This window comes from Vicugna pacos, chromosome 23 (genome assembly GCF_048564905.1).
Source record: "Vicugna pacos chromosome 23, VicPac4, whole genome shotgun sequence".
Lineage (NCBI taxonomy): Eukaryota > Metazoa > Chordata > Mammalia > Artiodactyla > Camelidae > Vicugna > Vicugna pacos.
Genome location: NC_133009.1, coordinates 6,272,809 through 6,288,988, shown reverse-complemented (window position 1 = coordinate 6,288,988; position 16,180 = coordinate 6,272,809). Strand labels below are relative to the sequence as shown.

The 16,180-nt window shown below is 54.6% G+C and overlaps 1 protein-coding gene across 5 annotated transcripts in view; it reads right to left on the bottom strand.

The window, feature by feature from the left end:
• PIK3C2B (phosphatidylinositol-4-phosphate 3-kinase catalytic subunit type 2 beta) overlaps window positions 1–16,180 on the bottom strand; it is a 61,587-nt gene that overhangs the window by 16,038 nt on the left and 29,369 nt on the right. For all 5 annotated transcript variants that reach the window (XM_015248905.3, XM_006215505.4, XM_072948387.1 and 2 more), the window contains 14 exons: window positions 15,748–15,811; window positions 14,234–14,380; window positions 13,546–13,579; window positions 12,508–12,703; window positions 11,348–11,470; window positions 7,773–7,940; window positions 7,086–7,197; window positions 5,860–6,002; window positions 4,428–4,616; window positions 3,167–3,260; window positions 2,930–3,024; window positions 2,293–2,473; window positions 1,415–1,522; window positions 689–781 (listed from right to left, as the gene is read on the bottom strand). In XM_015248905.3, coding sequence (XP_015104391.2) covers window positions 689–781; window positions 1,415–1,522; window positions 2,293–2,473; window positions 2,930–3,024; window positions 3,167–3,260; window positions 4,428–4,616; window positions 5,860–6,002; window positions 7,086–7,197; window positions 7,773–7,940; window positions 11,348–11,470; window positions 12,508–12,703; window positions 13,546–13,579; window positions 14,234–14,380; window positions 15,748–15,811 — 1,747 coding nt within the window. The remainder of the gene's footprint in view (window positions 1–688; window positions 782–1,414; window positions 1,523–2,292; window positions 2,474–2,929; window positions 3,025–3,166; window positions 3,261–4,427; window positions 4,617–5,859; window positions 6,003–7,085; window positions 7,198–7,772; window positions 7,941–11,347; window positions 11,471–12,507; window positions 12,704–13,545; window positions 13,580–14,233; window positions 14,381–15,747; window positions 15,812–16,180) is intronic.

Sequence of the window (16,180 nt, the reverse complement as noted above, 5' to 3'; positions counted from 1 at the left end):
TGACGCCAGGTCAAACAACCAGGGGTCAGCCAGCAACCACACTGTCCCCATGCGGTGTTCCGGCTTTTCCCCCAACCCCACATCCCCATCTGAACTGAAGCCAAGTTCCTCGTCTTCATGCAGCCCTCCTGACCATCAAAGCCTTTTTTAAACTTGAACGTTTACACTTACAACAAATATATGTTACTAAGTCACATACATGCCTTTCATTTCCCCCACTAGGTTACATGCTCTGAGACTACACTCACTCCTCAGAATCATGGACGTTATCAGTTAGGAGGACTTCAAGGTTCATCTAAAGCCAACCTGCGCTTGAACCTGATATGTGAATTTCCTCTCCAGCAGGCCTGGCACACGGTCATTCAGCTTCTGCTTGAATATCCCCAGGACAAGCAAGTCAGCACCTCCTCCATGCTAATAAATCGGGGTAGCTCCGCTCTCTAGAAGGCACCACTGTACACTGAGCCGTCAGCTGTCTCCCTACACGTCCCAGCACTGTTCCTAGCCCTCTGGGGCCACTGGAATTAATCTATTTCCCTTTCCACCTGGTAAGTCTTTCCGACACTAAAACGGCAGCATGGAATGGCGGGGAGAGAACTGCCCTGGGGCCGCTGTTGCCACCCGTGGGTTCCCTCCTTTCCTCCTCTCTGCCAGCGACATCCCACCAGCCTGGGAGAAGTGTCCTCACCTTGAAGATGACACGGATGTTCTCGCCCAGCGGATCCACGTTCTGGAAGGAGAGCTTGAGGGGGACTGCGTTGGAGTTGAAGTAGGAGCAGTCCTGCCACAGTAGAGGGGTAGTGACCAGGGTCAGGGTGGCCCATGCCCAGGAAGGAGAATGGCCCCTCCACCTCCCCACCGGCTGCTGCAGGTCCACCCACCCACTGTTTCTTCCAGGCTTCTTATGAGCCCACGTTCCTTCCTTCCCTCCCTCCTGTCAAAATCCTGATTCATTCTGCCCTTGGCGTCTCACAGTCGTTTACCCCTTCAGTTCATTCTGCACACAACTTACTAGTGTGACTTCTGGCAAGTCACATGTCCCATCTCTATAGTTCACTTCTCTGTAAAATGGGGCTCACAACAGTACCGACTTCATAAGAGTTGTGAGGATGAGAGGCAATAACTGATGGAAAGCACTTAGAACAGTGCCGGACACAGAGAGTGCTGGACAAATGACAGGTGAGGGCATCACCAGCCCGGGCGCCAACCCCAACATCACCAGTAGAGCCACCTCCCCAGTCCCCAACCTCATTCCTCTGCATGGCCATCAGACCAAAGTCCAGACACATTAGCGGTAGGGAGATGCCCCACATAAGCCTCTCTTCCTCATCTCTCCCAAGAAACTGGTCAGTGAGGACCTCACTTCCACTGAGCCCTCCCCACTCCAAGAGCCCCAAACCCACCAGCCACTCACCCTGGACACGATGCCCTTAACCAGCAGACTGGGGCTGAGCGGCAGGCGGCAGGAACCATTGAGGGCAAAGAACTGCCCCACCTCCTCCAGGCCCGTGCGGAGGATGCCCTGGGGAGGGGAGAAGGAGAGCGTGGGCGAGGTAAGGGGCCCACAAGCTCCACTCAGGGCCAGGCCTCTCCCCGGAGTGGCTGCTATGGAAACAACCAGCAGGGAGGGGTGGACAACCACCGGGAGACCATGAAGAAGGAACCACCCCACCCACACCCCAGCCGCGGGCAGTGCATGGGCAGCAGCCCAAAGAGACTGGGCGGAGGACAGAACAGCTTCAAGCAGACCTCGGTGAACTGAGAGCAGGCTGCAGGTCAAGGAGGAGATGCTGCTCTGGCTGATGCCAAAAAAAGCGAATAATCAAGACTTTGCAGTCTCCCAATTTTTAAATCTTAGCAACCAGGATCACCACTGGCCCCGTGCAAACAGATAAAGGTGCCCCCTCTGGGTGGCAGCAGCCCTGAGCTGTGGCTCACAGCACAGTGAGCGGAGTATGATTGGATTTCAGCCCTCGCTTTGCCCCCTCTGGCTGGGTGCTCTTGTGCAGTAAACAACTCGCACAACTGTGCTTCGTCTTTAAGGTAAACAGTTAAATAAAAATGTTAAATAAAAATGTTAATACTTTGCAGGCCAAATAAAACACATCCATAGCTGCATCCAGCTTGCAGACTGTCAGTTGGTAGCCTGTAGAGTAGAGAGTCACCTCTTTCCAGCCCCTTATTCAGATGTGGTCAAGTGCCATCACCGATGGTCAGGATGCCTGAGAAGTTAATGATTGGCTGCAGAAGCCCAGAACCGGAAACGGGTAGAGGCAGCCTCAGCCCACTCACCTGCCGTGCAGACGGGGCAGCCTCCCGGACCTGCTGGGCCAGCCTGGCCAGGGTATTGACAAGCCAGCACTGGCGGTTAAACTCCTCTCTCAGGCCCTTGCCACAGCAGCACAACAAGGCAGCCAGCAGGTACTGGTAGCGGATGCTGAACTGAGAATCCTTGAGGCCATCTTTCAGCAACCTATGAGGCAAAGGGAGGGGGAGTCAGGGCACTCAAGGGATTGCAGGCAAGGGAGAGGCTTAGCGGTCAGATCCAGCCCCAACTCCCTGGAAAACCCATCCCCAACTTGGGAGGGAAAACAGACTCTGGAAAAAAACTTATATAGAAGTGTTCACCCATATCCCAGTCTGCCCACGCTGTCTTTAAGTAGAGCTCAAAGCCCTTCTGCATCTGGTTTCTCCTTGATATTTCTGCCGTGTGTGGGTAGAGGGGAGGGCCAGGGAATGACCCTCACTGTGCTACACGGGCGTGCACCGAGGCCCCTGGAGGAAAAGGTGCCGGCCCAAGGCCACGTGGAAGGTCAGCAGCACGCTGGAACCCAGAGGGCTCAGCTTCCCACCCTTGCAGGCTTAGGAGTAAAATCCTCCTGAGTGGAGGACACATGGCTCCCTCCCCCGTCTCTGTGCACAGTTTTACCAGAAGAAGTAGTGAGTCACTCTCAAGTCGGAGACAGCTCGTTTCAGGAGGAAGCGCACCAAGGGGCTGTCCAGGTAGCACTCGTACTTTAAGGCCTGTGCGGGAGACAGGGGACAGGAGGCTTTGTTGATGACCCGTATCTACACCTCCCGCAATCCCTGCCCTGGACTGTAAGGGGCAGGATGCAGTGTGACTTGGGTCCATCAGAACTGGGAGGGCGGCCAGCCCTGCACCCACCTGTACCAGCTGGGGCAAGTAGTCGAGCAGCTCAGCGTCGGAGAGGGAGCCGATCCACTGGACAGCCATTCGACGCACCTCCTGGTCCGGGAAGCTGCAAAGCAGAGCCCAGCACTCTGACAATCCGGCCGCAGGGACTGAGGCACAGACGTGAGCAAGCACCCCCACACCCGGGCTTCAGAGTCATGGATGGAGGAAACACAATGACTCCCGAATCTGCCAAGGCCACTAGAAGAGTCCTGAGCACCTTTTCTGGATTGTAACCCTTGAGAATGGCCTTGGCCCATGTTCAGAGTCAGCCTGGGGCCATGCAAGCCACTCATTCCCTGTTTGAGTTAAAGAAAATGGAACAAAGCCCTCAGCCCCACTCCCAAAGATCTCTTCCTTGACTCCCACTGTGCCAGAAATTCCCACCATCAAAGAGCCCTCATTGGGTCAAAGCAGCTTCGTGTCTTGGTACCATGCTTTAATGCAAAGCTTGCCAGACAAATAACAGAGAATCACGGAATTACAGATAAGCCAATGCACCTCAGAAGAATTAGTTTAGCAGAGATTACAAAAGCTGTTGCCTCAAAAAGTCCTGAAAGTAAGACACATAGATCAGGTACATTTTAATGACTAAGAGTGGTAGAAAATAAGCCAAGAACGCTGGGCACCATCCAGGGGTCTGGGGCTGGGAGCCTGTGCCCCCAGAGGAAGCGGGGAAGAGAAGACTGCAGCCGCAGGGCTAAGTGGGACGGTTCGGGTTACACAGGTGGGTTCATTTGTCAGGTTGCAGCAAACGTACAGGCAAGGCTTGGGCACTTCCTTATATGTAAATTTTGCCTCAAAAGAAAAAAAAATGTAAAGAAACGTTGAGCTCTAGTTAATGACACGCATGATAAAGTATTTAGGAAGGAGTTATGTGACACCTCTATTGGCTTCAAAATGCAGGGGGAAAAGATGTATTGATGGATGGTACACACAGAATAAAGCAAATACAGAAAATGCTAATGGTTAGAATCTAGGTGGTGGGAATACGGATGGATGTTCACTATTACATTTTCAGTTTTGTTGTATGTTTGGAAAATGTTCATAAAATAACATGGGGTAGGAGTGGAATAAGATAAAGAAAACTTGAAAAAGGAGAAGTGGAAAAGCCCTGAATTCCCACGCTCATTTGATCATTCTCCCCAGGGCTGGCTCAGGTCAGTGATGGGCAGTGCCAAGCTCTGGCTTCAGGGAGGACACGTGGTCAGGAAAGGCGGGTGTCACAACTCACGTGGCATGCAGGAGCCCCAGGGCATCCTGGTGGTTCATGGGGGTCCACTGCTTCAGGAGAGCATAGATGTCCGGCAGGCAAGCCCACTCCCAGCTGGGGGCGCTGGCGAGCACCAGGGGGAGTGAGCTCACCTCTGAGTGGCAATAGTATCGCTTCTCCCACAGGCGCTTTCTGTCGGCATCAGTGAGCCTGGGGGTGGGAGTGGTAGAAGGAGGGAAGAGAGAACAGAGTCAGACAGAGGGTATGTACTTACTCTCCGAGAGAATGCTCCCCACTCCAGTTCTGTGGTTCCCAAACTTGGCAGCAATTACAGTCAACTGAGGAGATCTGTAAAATCTCTTGTCCAGGCTGCACCCAGAACCAAGGTGGTCAGAATGTCTGGGGAAGCCAGCCATTGGCATCTTTAAAAGATCCGTAAGTGACAACAATGTGTGAAGCAAGGTTTGGGAACCAGGGTCCAAATCTACCTTTGATTCTGATTCCGGGACATTTCAGATTTGCTACCCCTCCTGAGGATGCCCTTAGGGTACCACTTCCAAGTAGAGCCACCAGAGGGCAGTGGTCCCCACGTCAGGATCTGGGCGGCTGCGAGGCCTCCTGGGGCTTCCTGGGGCCAGCTGGAGGTTTTACCCGGCCTGCAGCTAATTGGGCCTTGCCTGAGATCAGGTGTCTAATGGGAGAAGGGAGCCGAGGGGGCTAATAAAGCAAGGGGTCAGCAGAGGAGTGGGGGCAGGGGAGGCCTGCAGACACGCAGCTGTATCTGCTGCCCTGGGCGGAACACGAGGGAGAGAGATGAGCCATCTCTCTCACTTCCCCCCTTCTGCTGCATGCACGGGGCCATGCAGGAGCCAGAGAGGTACCAGAGAGCAGGAAGGGGGAAGCCCAGATCCCCCCAGCTCCTCCGGCTTCTCAATCCTGGTGACAGAAGCAGCCCCAAGGATGAGATCAGCTTGGACTCGCTTACCCCTGACAGCTGCCAGCTTGCCTTGACACCTGATCCTTTTTGGAAAGTGACAGGGCCAGAGAAATGCAAAGGCTGTGGGTGTGGAAGGGGCAGGAGGTAGGGGCAGGGTGGTAAGGACAGTGGACAGCAAATAGTAGACAGCTTATCTGGGGTGTAGGGCAAAGCTCTGGGCCTCTCAGCAAGCTGAGTGTGGTCCAAGTCCCCACTGTGGGGAGGGGCATTCCCAGATCTAACATCTCACCCTGACCTCTCCTCTTTGCCTACAGTCAGTGCACAAAAGGTCTGGGGGCTGCCCCCAGCAGAGCCCTCTCTCCACCACTCCCTGCCTAGGCGGCCGCGCCCATCCCATCCCACCTCGACTCCCAAAGCAGGAGGACAGGGACCTGCCGGGAGCTAAGAGAGGTCAGCTAGAACCCGAGAGCTTTAGCGGGGGCCTGAGCCACACAGCGGGGATGCCCTGGGCCTCACCAGTACAGGGACTCCTTCTGCATGATGTTTTTAAGCACGTGTTGGTCTTCCTCCCGAAGGCTGCCAAACTCATAGCGGGGGCTGAACTTGTCTCCAGCGGGGCTGGTGAACTTGATGTCGAAGGCCGAGGTGGGGAAGTCGATCTGGGAGACATCAGAGAAGGGAAGAGAAAAGACTGCCACCTGCCTGGGCCTCCAACTTCTCTCTTCCCCGCCGCCATTCCTGCCTTCCTCCCTCCCTCCCTGACCCTTTGTCTATAAACTAACCCTATTTGACTTGGTGATCACTAACATCCCTTCCAGCTGTAACTTCCAGCAAAACACAAGAAGGAAAAAGAGAGAAAGGAAAACGGTCAAGTGAGGACGAGGCTGGGCTGAGATGCATCTAGGTGAGGCCCAGAACAACACTGAACAGAAGCCTCATTAGCCTGAGCCACTGGGAGCCTCCAGCCAAAGCTGGGGAGCCTTCAGTGTGGTCCCGGGGGCCACATGCCAGCTGAGGGCCCTGCCAACTCTGAAGCCTGCAACACTGGGTCCCCTTGCTATGTTGCCATGTTCATTCTCCTTAAATAGATGTCAGGGCTCAGCTCCCAAAGGGAAATCCATCTTCCCTCATTCAACAAATGTTTATTGAGCCCTAATATGGGCCAAACATTGTTCCTGGCCTGGGCACGGAGTAGTTAACAAGACAGGTAAAAACGCCTGCCTCTCGGAGTTTCCATTCTGTGTCATTCTGCATCCCCTTTGATATTCCATATCTCACACCAGAGCATCTCATGACCACAAGAAAGGGGAGCCAGAAACCGGTAACTAGACCTTGAACCTGACCTGCTCAGTCTCCTCTCCGCAGAGAATGGGACCACCCCAGAAAAGCACTGAGTGGCTGTGGGGAGGGCTTCCCCTTGGGCCCCAAGAGAGGACGGCTCAGATTAGTAATATAAGGGTTCAGTACAAGGGGCTCTGAGGAGCTGAGCCCTGGATGGAGAGGGTCTCAGACCCTGCCCTCAGGCTCCTTGAAGAAATCAGTTAACCCCCAGGAGATGGGACATAGATTCGACAGAACTTACCCCCCAGCTCCAGGTCTAAACGTACTCGCCCAGCTGCTTCAGCTACATCGTCCCCCACCCAAGGTTCCGCACTTCCTCCTGCTGTCCCAGCCCAAACCTCAAGGGGAAAACTTGGAGCCAACTCTGGAGTGGTCCTGATGGGGGTGTGCTGGGGCCTCACCTGCAAGATGACACTATCCGGCTGATGGAAGTTAGGAGCGCTCCAGCGGGCACTAGGGTTTTCCTGGGTTGCTGGCCATAAGCCCAGAAGCTTCCGGCCACAGGTCAGGACTCTGAGGAGGATAAGAGGTGGAGTGAGCCAACAGACCCAGCAGCTCAGGAGATGGCTTTCCTCCTGCTCCCCCTCCCAAAACCCTGCCTTTCCTACATGAAACCACCACCCAATTCCTGTCTCTCTTATTCTCTCCGCAGACATTGCCTTTTCCTTCTTCCAGGTCCTATGCCAGCCCACCTGCTCCAGGAAGCCTCTCTAAGCTAACCACAGCCCAGTCTGGGCGACCTGGTGGCCGGGATGCCTTCATGAGGTGGTGAGCTGGACCAGATGACCTGCAAGGTCATCCCAATGACAAGATTAGATGGCATTACCCAAGCACTGTATTTCCATGCCCCTCCCCACCCATCCCGTGCCACCAGTCCTGTCCAGTAGTTCGCAGTTACATCAACTGTCCTGGTCACCAGTCCTGGTCTTGATCTCGCTCCCCCAGGGCTGGGGCCCTCTGTATGCTGTCAGTGAGCCCCACCCAGCCAACCCTCCCAAGGGACCCTGGCCTGTACAGCAGCCAGGCCCCTCTCTCTAGTCCCACCTCCCTCCCGAGGCCAAGAAGAGGCTGCCCTGGGGCCCACATACTGCCTGAAGTTGAAGAGCGGGGTAGTGACCCAGCCCAGGGCTTCGGGCACCCGCCGCTGCTTATTGGCCTCCGAGGAGCTCCCGGGTGGGGGGATGGGGAGAGCATGGAGAGTGACACACAGCAGCGTCTCCCGAGGCAGTCGGTTCACCTGCACGGGGAAGCAGATCCTAGAGAGGACAGGAAACCCAATCAGGAAGTGCCACCCCTGTGGCCTCAAGGGGCATGTGGCCCAGAAAGTCAAGCTGAGAACGCGGCTCCCTGGCATGCTCCCTGGGTAAGTCTTCCTGCAGAACCAGGACAGATCCCAAGCTGCAGGCAAAACTTCCACTGGACGCCCCCAGGAGCTCAGTCTAAGTGTTCCTGCAGCCTCTCGGTGGAGTGAGGCAAATGTCCGTTGATCTGGGGGCTAGCCACGGTGACCAGAGCCATCTCAGAGTTCAGGTGACCACCTGTCCCACAGTCAGTGATACTCCTTCCCTTATTTAAAGATTTCTGCAGAGGGTCACCTTTTGACAGTCCTTCTCCACTGAATAATCTCTATGCCTCCCCCACCTCCTGCTGCCCAGAGCAACCAGGAAGCAGCCGCAGGTCCCTGCCGTCGGCTCCCCTCCCCCACAGCCTTCCCACCTGTCTGTCCTCTCCCGTCCCCTTCTTCCCCTAACCCACAGGACGTAAGAGAGCTTGCTCTCACCCAGAAACGGTTTTCCAAGCCAAAGGGATAAAGAAAGGGGACTCCTCCAAGTCCCCGGGGGGTGAGAAAGCAAACTGGCAGGGCCCAAAGACCTGAGATACAGACGCCCTCGCCAGCACCCAAGCCCAGACGGCCTCTCCCAGGCTCCCACGCTGAATCACACCCGGCCACTCCCTCCACGTCCAGGATAAGGAGTCCAGGGTGGGGTGAGGGGGAAGGGAGGGGAGCTGGGGAAAGCAGGGAGGACCGACATTACCTTTCGGGGAAGCTGTCCCTGGGCCAACGTCCATACTGTCACACCCTTCTGGCCAGCCCAGGGCCCAGCAGCTTCTACGCCAGAGGGCACAGAGGCAGGGCGGCCTCCCTCGAGGTTAGCAGTTCCATGATCAAGCAGCCTCCCTCCACCGCTGCCCCGCACTCCTCCAGAGGAACCTCCGTCTAAGTGAGGTGCTCCCTCCTTCCCGCCAGAGACTGGCAGAGCCCCGCTCTGTCCCAGCTGCCTCTACCCTGGGGGCCCACAGCTAAAATTAGGACCCCTCCAGCCGCCAGCAGACATGCCAGGCCAGGGCTTGGCTAGGGTGCAGAGCGCGGCTCCCGGGCCTATTTTGAGAGTTAGCTGATCCCCGTACTGGTGCAGAGGGGAGAAGGTCAGCTGACCCCATGGCAAAGAGGGGAGGGAGCTGGTCCTGATCCCTTTCCTTTCACCCAAGAAGAGGCTTCCAGCTCCACATCCAGAGGAAAAGGAGAGTGAAACTTTCTAACTGAAACCACAACACCTAAATCCAGCCAAGGGCCCCTTCTCCTCAGCCCTTGAGTCTATCTGGTATTTGGAAGCCTCCCCCACGGACCTTCACCTGGGGTCAGTTAGGAAAACCCGTCGGTTAGCTGTAGCCCTGAACCTCTGCCCTGCCCAAGAGACCCCTTTCCTCCCTTCTGCACCCCACTCCTCAACAGCACATCACAGGGGCTGACTCCTCCAGGCAGGGTTCCTGGGATGTGCCGGTTGCAGTTCTGGTTCTGCCACTCACAACCTCTGCATCAGTGAAAAGGGGAACAGAGCTTCACTTGTGTGATGTCTGTATACGTTGTCCGTGTGCTTTCTGCTATGTGACACTGTGGCTACGGCACTGAAACTGGGCTCTACACAGAGCAGTTTCACGCACAAATATTCCCACGCATCAGTCACTGTGTCAGTCACTTCGAACGGACAAACAGGAACTGAGAGGGCTCCCCCAGCTAAGAAAACGACAAAGATGATGAAGAAGAAAGCATGTATCACATGCTAAGTGCTATGCCAAGCACTTTACTTACAATGTGCCAACTGCTCTCAAACGACCCCACGGGGTAGGCCCTATTACCATGTCCATTTTGGGTTGAATGACCTGCCCAAGGTTGCACCTACGAGAAGGGGGAGGATGTCTGCACCCAAACTGCACCCTACATTGTAGCACCTTCTCCCACCTGCCTTGGTCTTGACCATGAAGGTGCCAAGAGCTGTCCCAGGGGGCATGTGGATGGGCAGCACTGAGATGACACCGTCCATAAGGCTCTATGCAGGGGACCAGCCCTTTGGAATCTGAGGTAGAGATTCAGACAGGGAGTGGAATGAGACCTACAGAGCAGGCAGGCCGAGACAGGACATGCCAGGCTGCTTCCATACCTCCGATACTCCATGGGAAAGGGGTCTAAGGCTAACTGTGGGGTCTACCTGGGCTGGAGCACCCCTCCCTTGGCTGTGGTAGTAACTGAAGCCAGAGAATCCCAAAGGGATGGTGAAATTCAGGAGCCACTGAAGGCAGCCATCCTCTGTCTCCAAGGAGTCCCTCCTGGCCAGTGGTTGTTTAATTAAAGGACTTTATTTACATTGTTATTGCTCTAAGAATCACAAAAGTGTGAAGACAAGAGAAAGGGTCTGCCAGCCCCATCATCCATCTGTAAAAGGCCTACCCCTCCCAGGATTTCCCACAGACTCTCTGTCCACCTGTTTCGGCATCCTTGGCCTCCCAGAGGACCATCCTCAGTCTCTTTAATCTACACTCCAAATATTGAAGTTGCAGTCCTGCTCTGCACATAGGGACTCAGAGATAAGTCAGTCTGGGGAAAGGAAGCTAGCGGGAGCAAACAAGGGGTTTTCTGAGTGGAGGGAGCACAGGTCACAGGGCAGAAAACGCATGGGGCACACAAACCCCAGCCATGTCACCCTTCGAGGCACCTCTGCCTCCATTTCCTTCCTGTTTTCCTTGGCTGATGCCTAATTTCCCAACAGCAAACTGCTGTTAATAAATGGTGATTAATACTTCCCTGTGCTTGTGGTTTCATATTTCTGTTTATAACCTATTTCATTTCAGTGCGACAAACGCCTCTGAGTTAAACAAATGTACCCACTTCACAGTTTGAGAAACTGAGGCCCAGAGAGGCCAGAGGGAACCTAAGACTAGAGTCAGAGCTTGAAACAGAGCCTCATTCCTAGGGCTCCAAGCCCCTTATTCTTCCCTCCAGCCTTTCCTTCCCTACCTAGAAGGGAGAAGGCACAGCCCCCTCTCCCTCTTATGGGAACGTCAGGGAGGATGAGACTCCCTCACTCCAGTTACACCTTGTAAGGGAGACAAGATCAAAACAAATTATTATTAAAACTAATGTTTAAATGGTCCTTCGTGATTTACAAACAGCCTTTAGGGACACTTCTCATCAGAGAGGTAGAAATTAAACTTGTCCTCACTGAAGAGTTAGGGAAGAAGAGGTAAGAACAGCTTATTTGGTTAGGGCTATGACAGAGCCTGGTTTAATCCAGGTCTGGGCTCTTAGACTGAATCTAGGCACTCAGGAGGCTGAAAGGGTCTGCAGGGGGCACTGCAGCCGGGGTGGGGGCGGGGGAGGGCTTACTGCTGGTCCCAGATGATGAGATGAAAGAGGTATTTGGAGAAGTGAGCCCTTCGGGTCTGCAGGGGGCTGCACAGCTCCTTGCCGCCATGGCTGAGGGAGCAGGAGAGGTAGAAATCTTCATAGCTGTGAAAGAAAGGGTGCAGGTCAGGACGCTTGGCTCCCAAACCCCATCCCAGTCACCCAAGCTATGCCAAACTCCACTTCCCCTGGCAAAACTCCCCTGGACTGGTGGGACCAGAACGTGGGGTCAAGGAAAAGGACACCAAACTGGATCTGCAAATGTGCTCTGGGAAAAGCAACTCAGTGTGGATCCCTCTGCCCAATTTCAGGTTCCATGCTGAGCCCGTGGTTTTTTCCCTTTTTGATTGGGGACCAGCTATGCAGCCTCCGCACAGCCAGCCCCAGCCCACCGGGTGACCGTGTGCATGTGTGCGCACAGGCGCATGCGCAGGTGAGAAGGGTGGGGGATGAAAAAACGACATATGCTGACATGAATGCCAACACATGGGGGTCCCTGTGGCTCGTGACAGGTGCCTGACAGAAGAGGTCAGAGAAGGCCCTGGTTTCCCAGGCTGCCTCCTTTGTTCTCCGCCAATTGCCCAGAGGAATACATTAAGTGAGGAACAAAGAGAGAAGGGGAAGGGAGGGGGAGGGAGTCCGGGAGGGGTGGAGGCGCGTGCAGCCAAAGGCCTATTCCCCCAGGCCTGGGATGCTGGGGGACCCTGAAGAGATGTTGAGGATTACTAAGTGAACTCCTCCTCCACCCACCCCTGCAGGCCTAGGGAACTGCAGACAAAGGGTCATCTCCCACCTCCCCACCTCCTCCCATTGTGCATCTGCAAGGGAGTGCAGTCACTGGCCATGGGGCATGCACTCGGATCTGGGAAGCAGCCATCTGTCGCAGCCCATCAGCTGGCCTTGGATGGGAGGGGGCAGGGATGCCTATGCAGCCAGCACGCAGAGGGAATGGCAAGATCTGACCACTGCTGGCTTTCTGTGCTCTGGGATGTCCCAGCCCACCTGTGTCTTCCTCTCAGTGAGCTCACCCCCTCAGCCACAGTACACCACAATGCCACAGATCCTAAATTTAAGACCGTGGGGTCACACGCAGACAGAAGAAGCCACCCGACGTCAAACTCGGCTTTCAGCCCAGGGCTTACCTGGTAGCCCATGTGATGGGGATGCGGTGGGTGGCATAGACCGTAAAGGCCAGAGGCCCAGAGAAATGGCAAGCCTCTTGGACCAGATCATGCTTGCGGCTCCCGGGCACTGATGTCTGGAAGTCTGCATTGAACGTGTTGCAGTACAGTTCCACCAGGTCCAAGATGGCAGCTGTCAGGGCTTCCACGACCTTCTCTGCGGAAGGAAGGCGACAGAAGGAAAAGTCGTGAGGCTTCAACAAGCCTCATCTTGTTGCCATGGCACTGGCTAGGATGGGGGTACCCTAGGACAGTAGACCCCAAATGCCCATCACCCATCTGTGATGAAATGAGGAAAAAGCAGGAGCTTGTCGTGAGCTTCTCATGAAATGATAGATATTTAATGTTAAACACTGTCCTTTTTACATATTGCTACTTTAGTGATAAATTTCCTTTCTTTTAGGAAATAGTGGGAATAATAATTATCAGTTTCTTTAAAAATGTCATTGCTTGGCAAAATAAAAGCTGACAATTCTGTGTTGGTCCCCAAAATAATACTTTTTGGTCCACGAAAGCCAAAAGACTGGGAATCATTGACCAAGAATCCCAGAGTCTGGGGCCTTTTATAGGGCAGTATTCTGCTTGAAAGACTTACGGGAGAATCCTTGTGAAAAAGTCTTTATCACCCTCTCCCCAGCCCTATTCTGAGCTGGAAACATAGGGGTTATGAGCTGCCTGGAGAGTAACCACAACCGACCCAAGTGAGAGTTTTCCCATCTGGATCCCAGGGCTGACTCTCCCCGCCACGCCCACCCTCACTTATACCACCTCATCACCATCTCCCAGGGACATCACAGGAATAACTAGTAAAAATAATGAGAAAACATTTTGTGGAAAGAAATGTGCTCTCCAGCTGTGTCCACGCCTCATATAGGAAAACACACACACACACACACACACACACACACACAGAAGCAGATCCTGGACCCATAAATCAAGGGGGCCTGGACAGACCAGTTTTCAGCTGCCACTCCTGGATGAAGACGGCAGCTCCCTTACCTCGGTTTTCCCTCACAGCCAAGACGGTGAGATCCTATTGGGGAAAATGGAGAGGGAAGGGAGCTTCAGCACCACGGCCTTTTCTGTCACAGCTGGAGGAAGGGCTTTTCACAGCTGTGCTCATCTGGACCAGACTGGACCGGAATTTGAGGAGCAGGGGTTCCCCAGGGAGGATGGAGTAATAGTTTGTACCAGATCCGTATGATGGACAGTGAGCCAGACCAACGATACAATTATCGTGTCCACCCACATGAGACACTCCAGCCCTCAGGCCGCTCCACGGCAGACCACAGCGCCTATCGGGCTGGCCGTCCCTGTCTGCACCGCACACAGCCCCCACTGGGGAGTCCCCGAGTCCCTGGCTTGGGGGGGTGGGGGGCGGGGATTTGAGTCTTGCACCCTGATGGGTATGCAAACTATGAGGCAGTGCCTCGGTGATTGTGAATAAAGCCTTTGCTGGCCTGGGCTCCCAGCAGTCAGTCCCAGTGGGCAGACCTTGGCCCACCCCCATCCTCAGGAAGAGGTGATACACTTGGTATCCATTTCCCAAGAAGTCCTGTGGCTAAAGGTTCAAACATAAAAGATGGGGGTGGACAGAAGAGCCTTTTAGTAGGTGGACACCTAGTCACCCAGGGACCGGTGAACATTCCTCTCTCCTTCCCCAAGCTAGCGCTCTGGGCCCCGTTACCTTCTGGATTTTAGGCTGCATTCGGGAAGAGCAGGGGGGCAGCTGGTTGAGAGCGCTGGTGATCTCGGGAGTTTCCACAGCAGCCAGGGCGTTGCAGATGGCCTTGACGGACTGGACCACCCTGTCAGCCTTCAGCGGGAAGTCCGCCTGCGGGAAGCAGCACGGGGGGCCGGCAGGCCAGCGTGCTCAGCCTCCAGTACCCACACCCACAGTGTCGAAGGAATGGGTTGGGAGGAGTGGGGGCTCATGACCCTCAGGAGTAACTAGTGGTACCCATGCTTTATTTTCAAACATCCAGCTTCGGTGAACAGTCGCTCCCACTGGATGAAAGGAGCCATGCCTGGGTTCCCCAATGCTTTCAGCCATCTTCCCTGAACCTCCTCTTATTCCCAGCCTCCCACTGTCCGCTACAGTGTATTTATACCATCTATACAAACACATGCAGGGGCTCCCCCAGAGACACCCAATTTTAATAAATCAATCCATAGGGAATAGCAAGCGGGCCAAAGAGACCATACTGAGGCCCCGCAGCCGTCTTTCTCATGCTACCATCTAGAATTTCCAGACACAGATCTCATATCAGCACCAGGGCCATGCCATACCCTCTGCACTTTGGCTCCTGCCCTGATTACCTAGGTAAATGCAAATCACAGACTAGCTAAACTCCAAGTTCCTTCCCAAAGCCTTCCTGGCCAGCCCCCGCCCCCAATCCCGCTGCCCATCACTCTCTGGGAGCCCTTGATTAACTTATTACCAACCTGTCTGTCTACTAACAGCTGCTTTATGCACAGCAGCCACTAACGTAGGGCCAGACTAGTGCACAAAAGGTACTCAGAGAACGCCCCTCTCATCGCAGTGGATGTTCAAGCAGAGGCTGCGAAGGAAGGGATTCTGGCAGTCAGTGGAGGGTTGCACTAGATACAAAGCTGAATTCCCCTAAAAGGACGACTACCATTTAACTGGGATCAATGAGACAGCCTGTTTGAAGATCACTGATTTTCTTCAGCTTCACAACATGAGGGGAAAATGTTTATTCTCATGGTTTTGAGGCTTAAAACTCCATGTGAATCCAAGTGAGGGGAGTCCTGGCCCTCCCCTACCCCTGGGACCCTCTACCTCCTGGTTTTCCACCTGCGACACCAGTACATCAGAACCTCTCAGAGCAGACGCTCCTGGGTCTTGCTCACGGGAGGCACACTCCCGTGCATGTTCAAGTACAGAAGCTGGGGTGACAACTCTGTGTCCCTGAGCTTTGGAAATGCCCTGGTCTGGAAACAGGATCAGGGCACGGTTCCTGACCTACTTCTACAGAGGAGAATCCTCTACACACACTTGCCAGCTGCCCAACAGCTGGCAGCCTTGGTTTGCCCATGTGTGAGGTGGATGAAAAGAGTGTTCTGCTAATAGATTTTCAGTGTCTGCTCCAGACCCTTTCAGTGTTAGGTGACCCCCAAGAGCACGAGGGGAGGGGTGGGGGTTTGGGGAGCTGGGCCAGCCCCAGGATTTGTACTCACATCAGCCAACAGGAAGGCATCCACCTCATTGTGGTAAGTGTCGAACAGAAGACTCAGGGCCTGCCTGGGAAGTTGGGGGCAGGAAAAAGTCATGGGAGAGGTCAGGACAGACCCACTGTACCAGAAGAGCCATTCTCTCCCTCCCTCTCCACAGTTCGTTCAGCAGTCAGACGCTGGTTTAAAGGGGTTCCCACCCTTTCCATACGTCCCGTGAAGACTGCTGGCCGGCAAGTCTTTTCTATTTGGTCACCTTTTACCTGGAGAGTGTGGCAAAGCACTAGAGGGAGGAGATGCAACATACCCTGGGGTGGGAATCCTTTCCTCTAAGACTCTTGGGCCCCATTCCCAACACCCGCAAGAACCCCCGGCCCTGGCAGAGAGGCAAGCATGTCTGCCGGGGTTCCCGCGAGGCTCCTGCTCGGGCCACATCCAA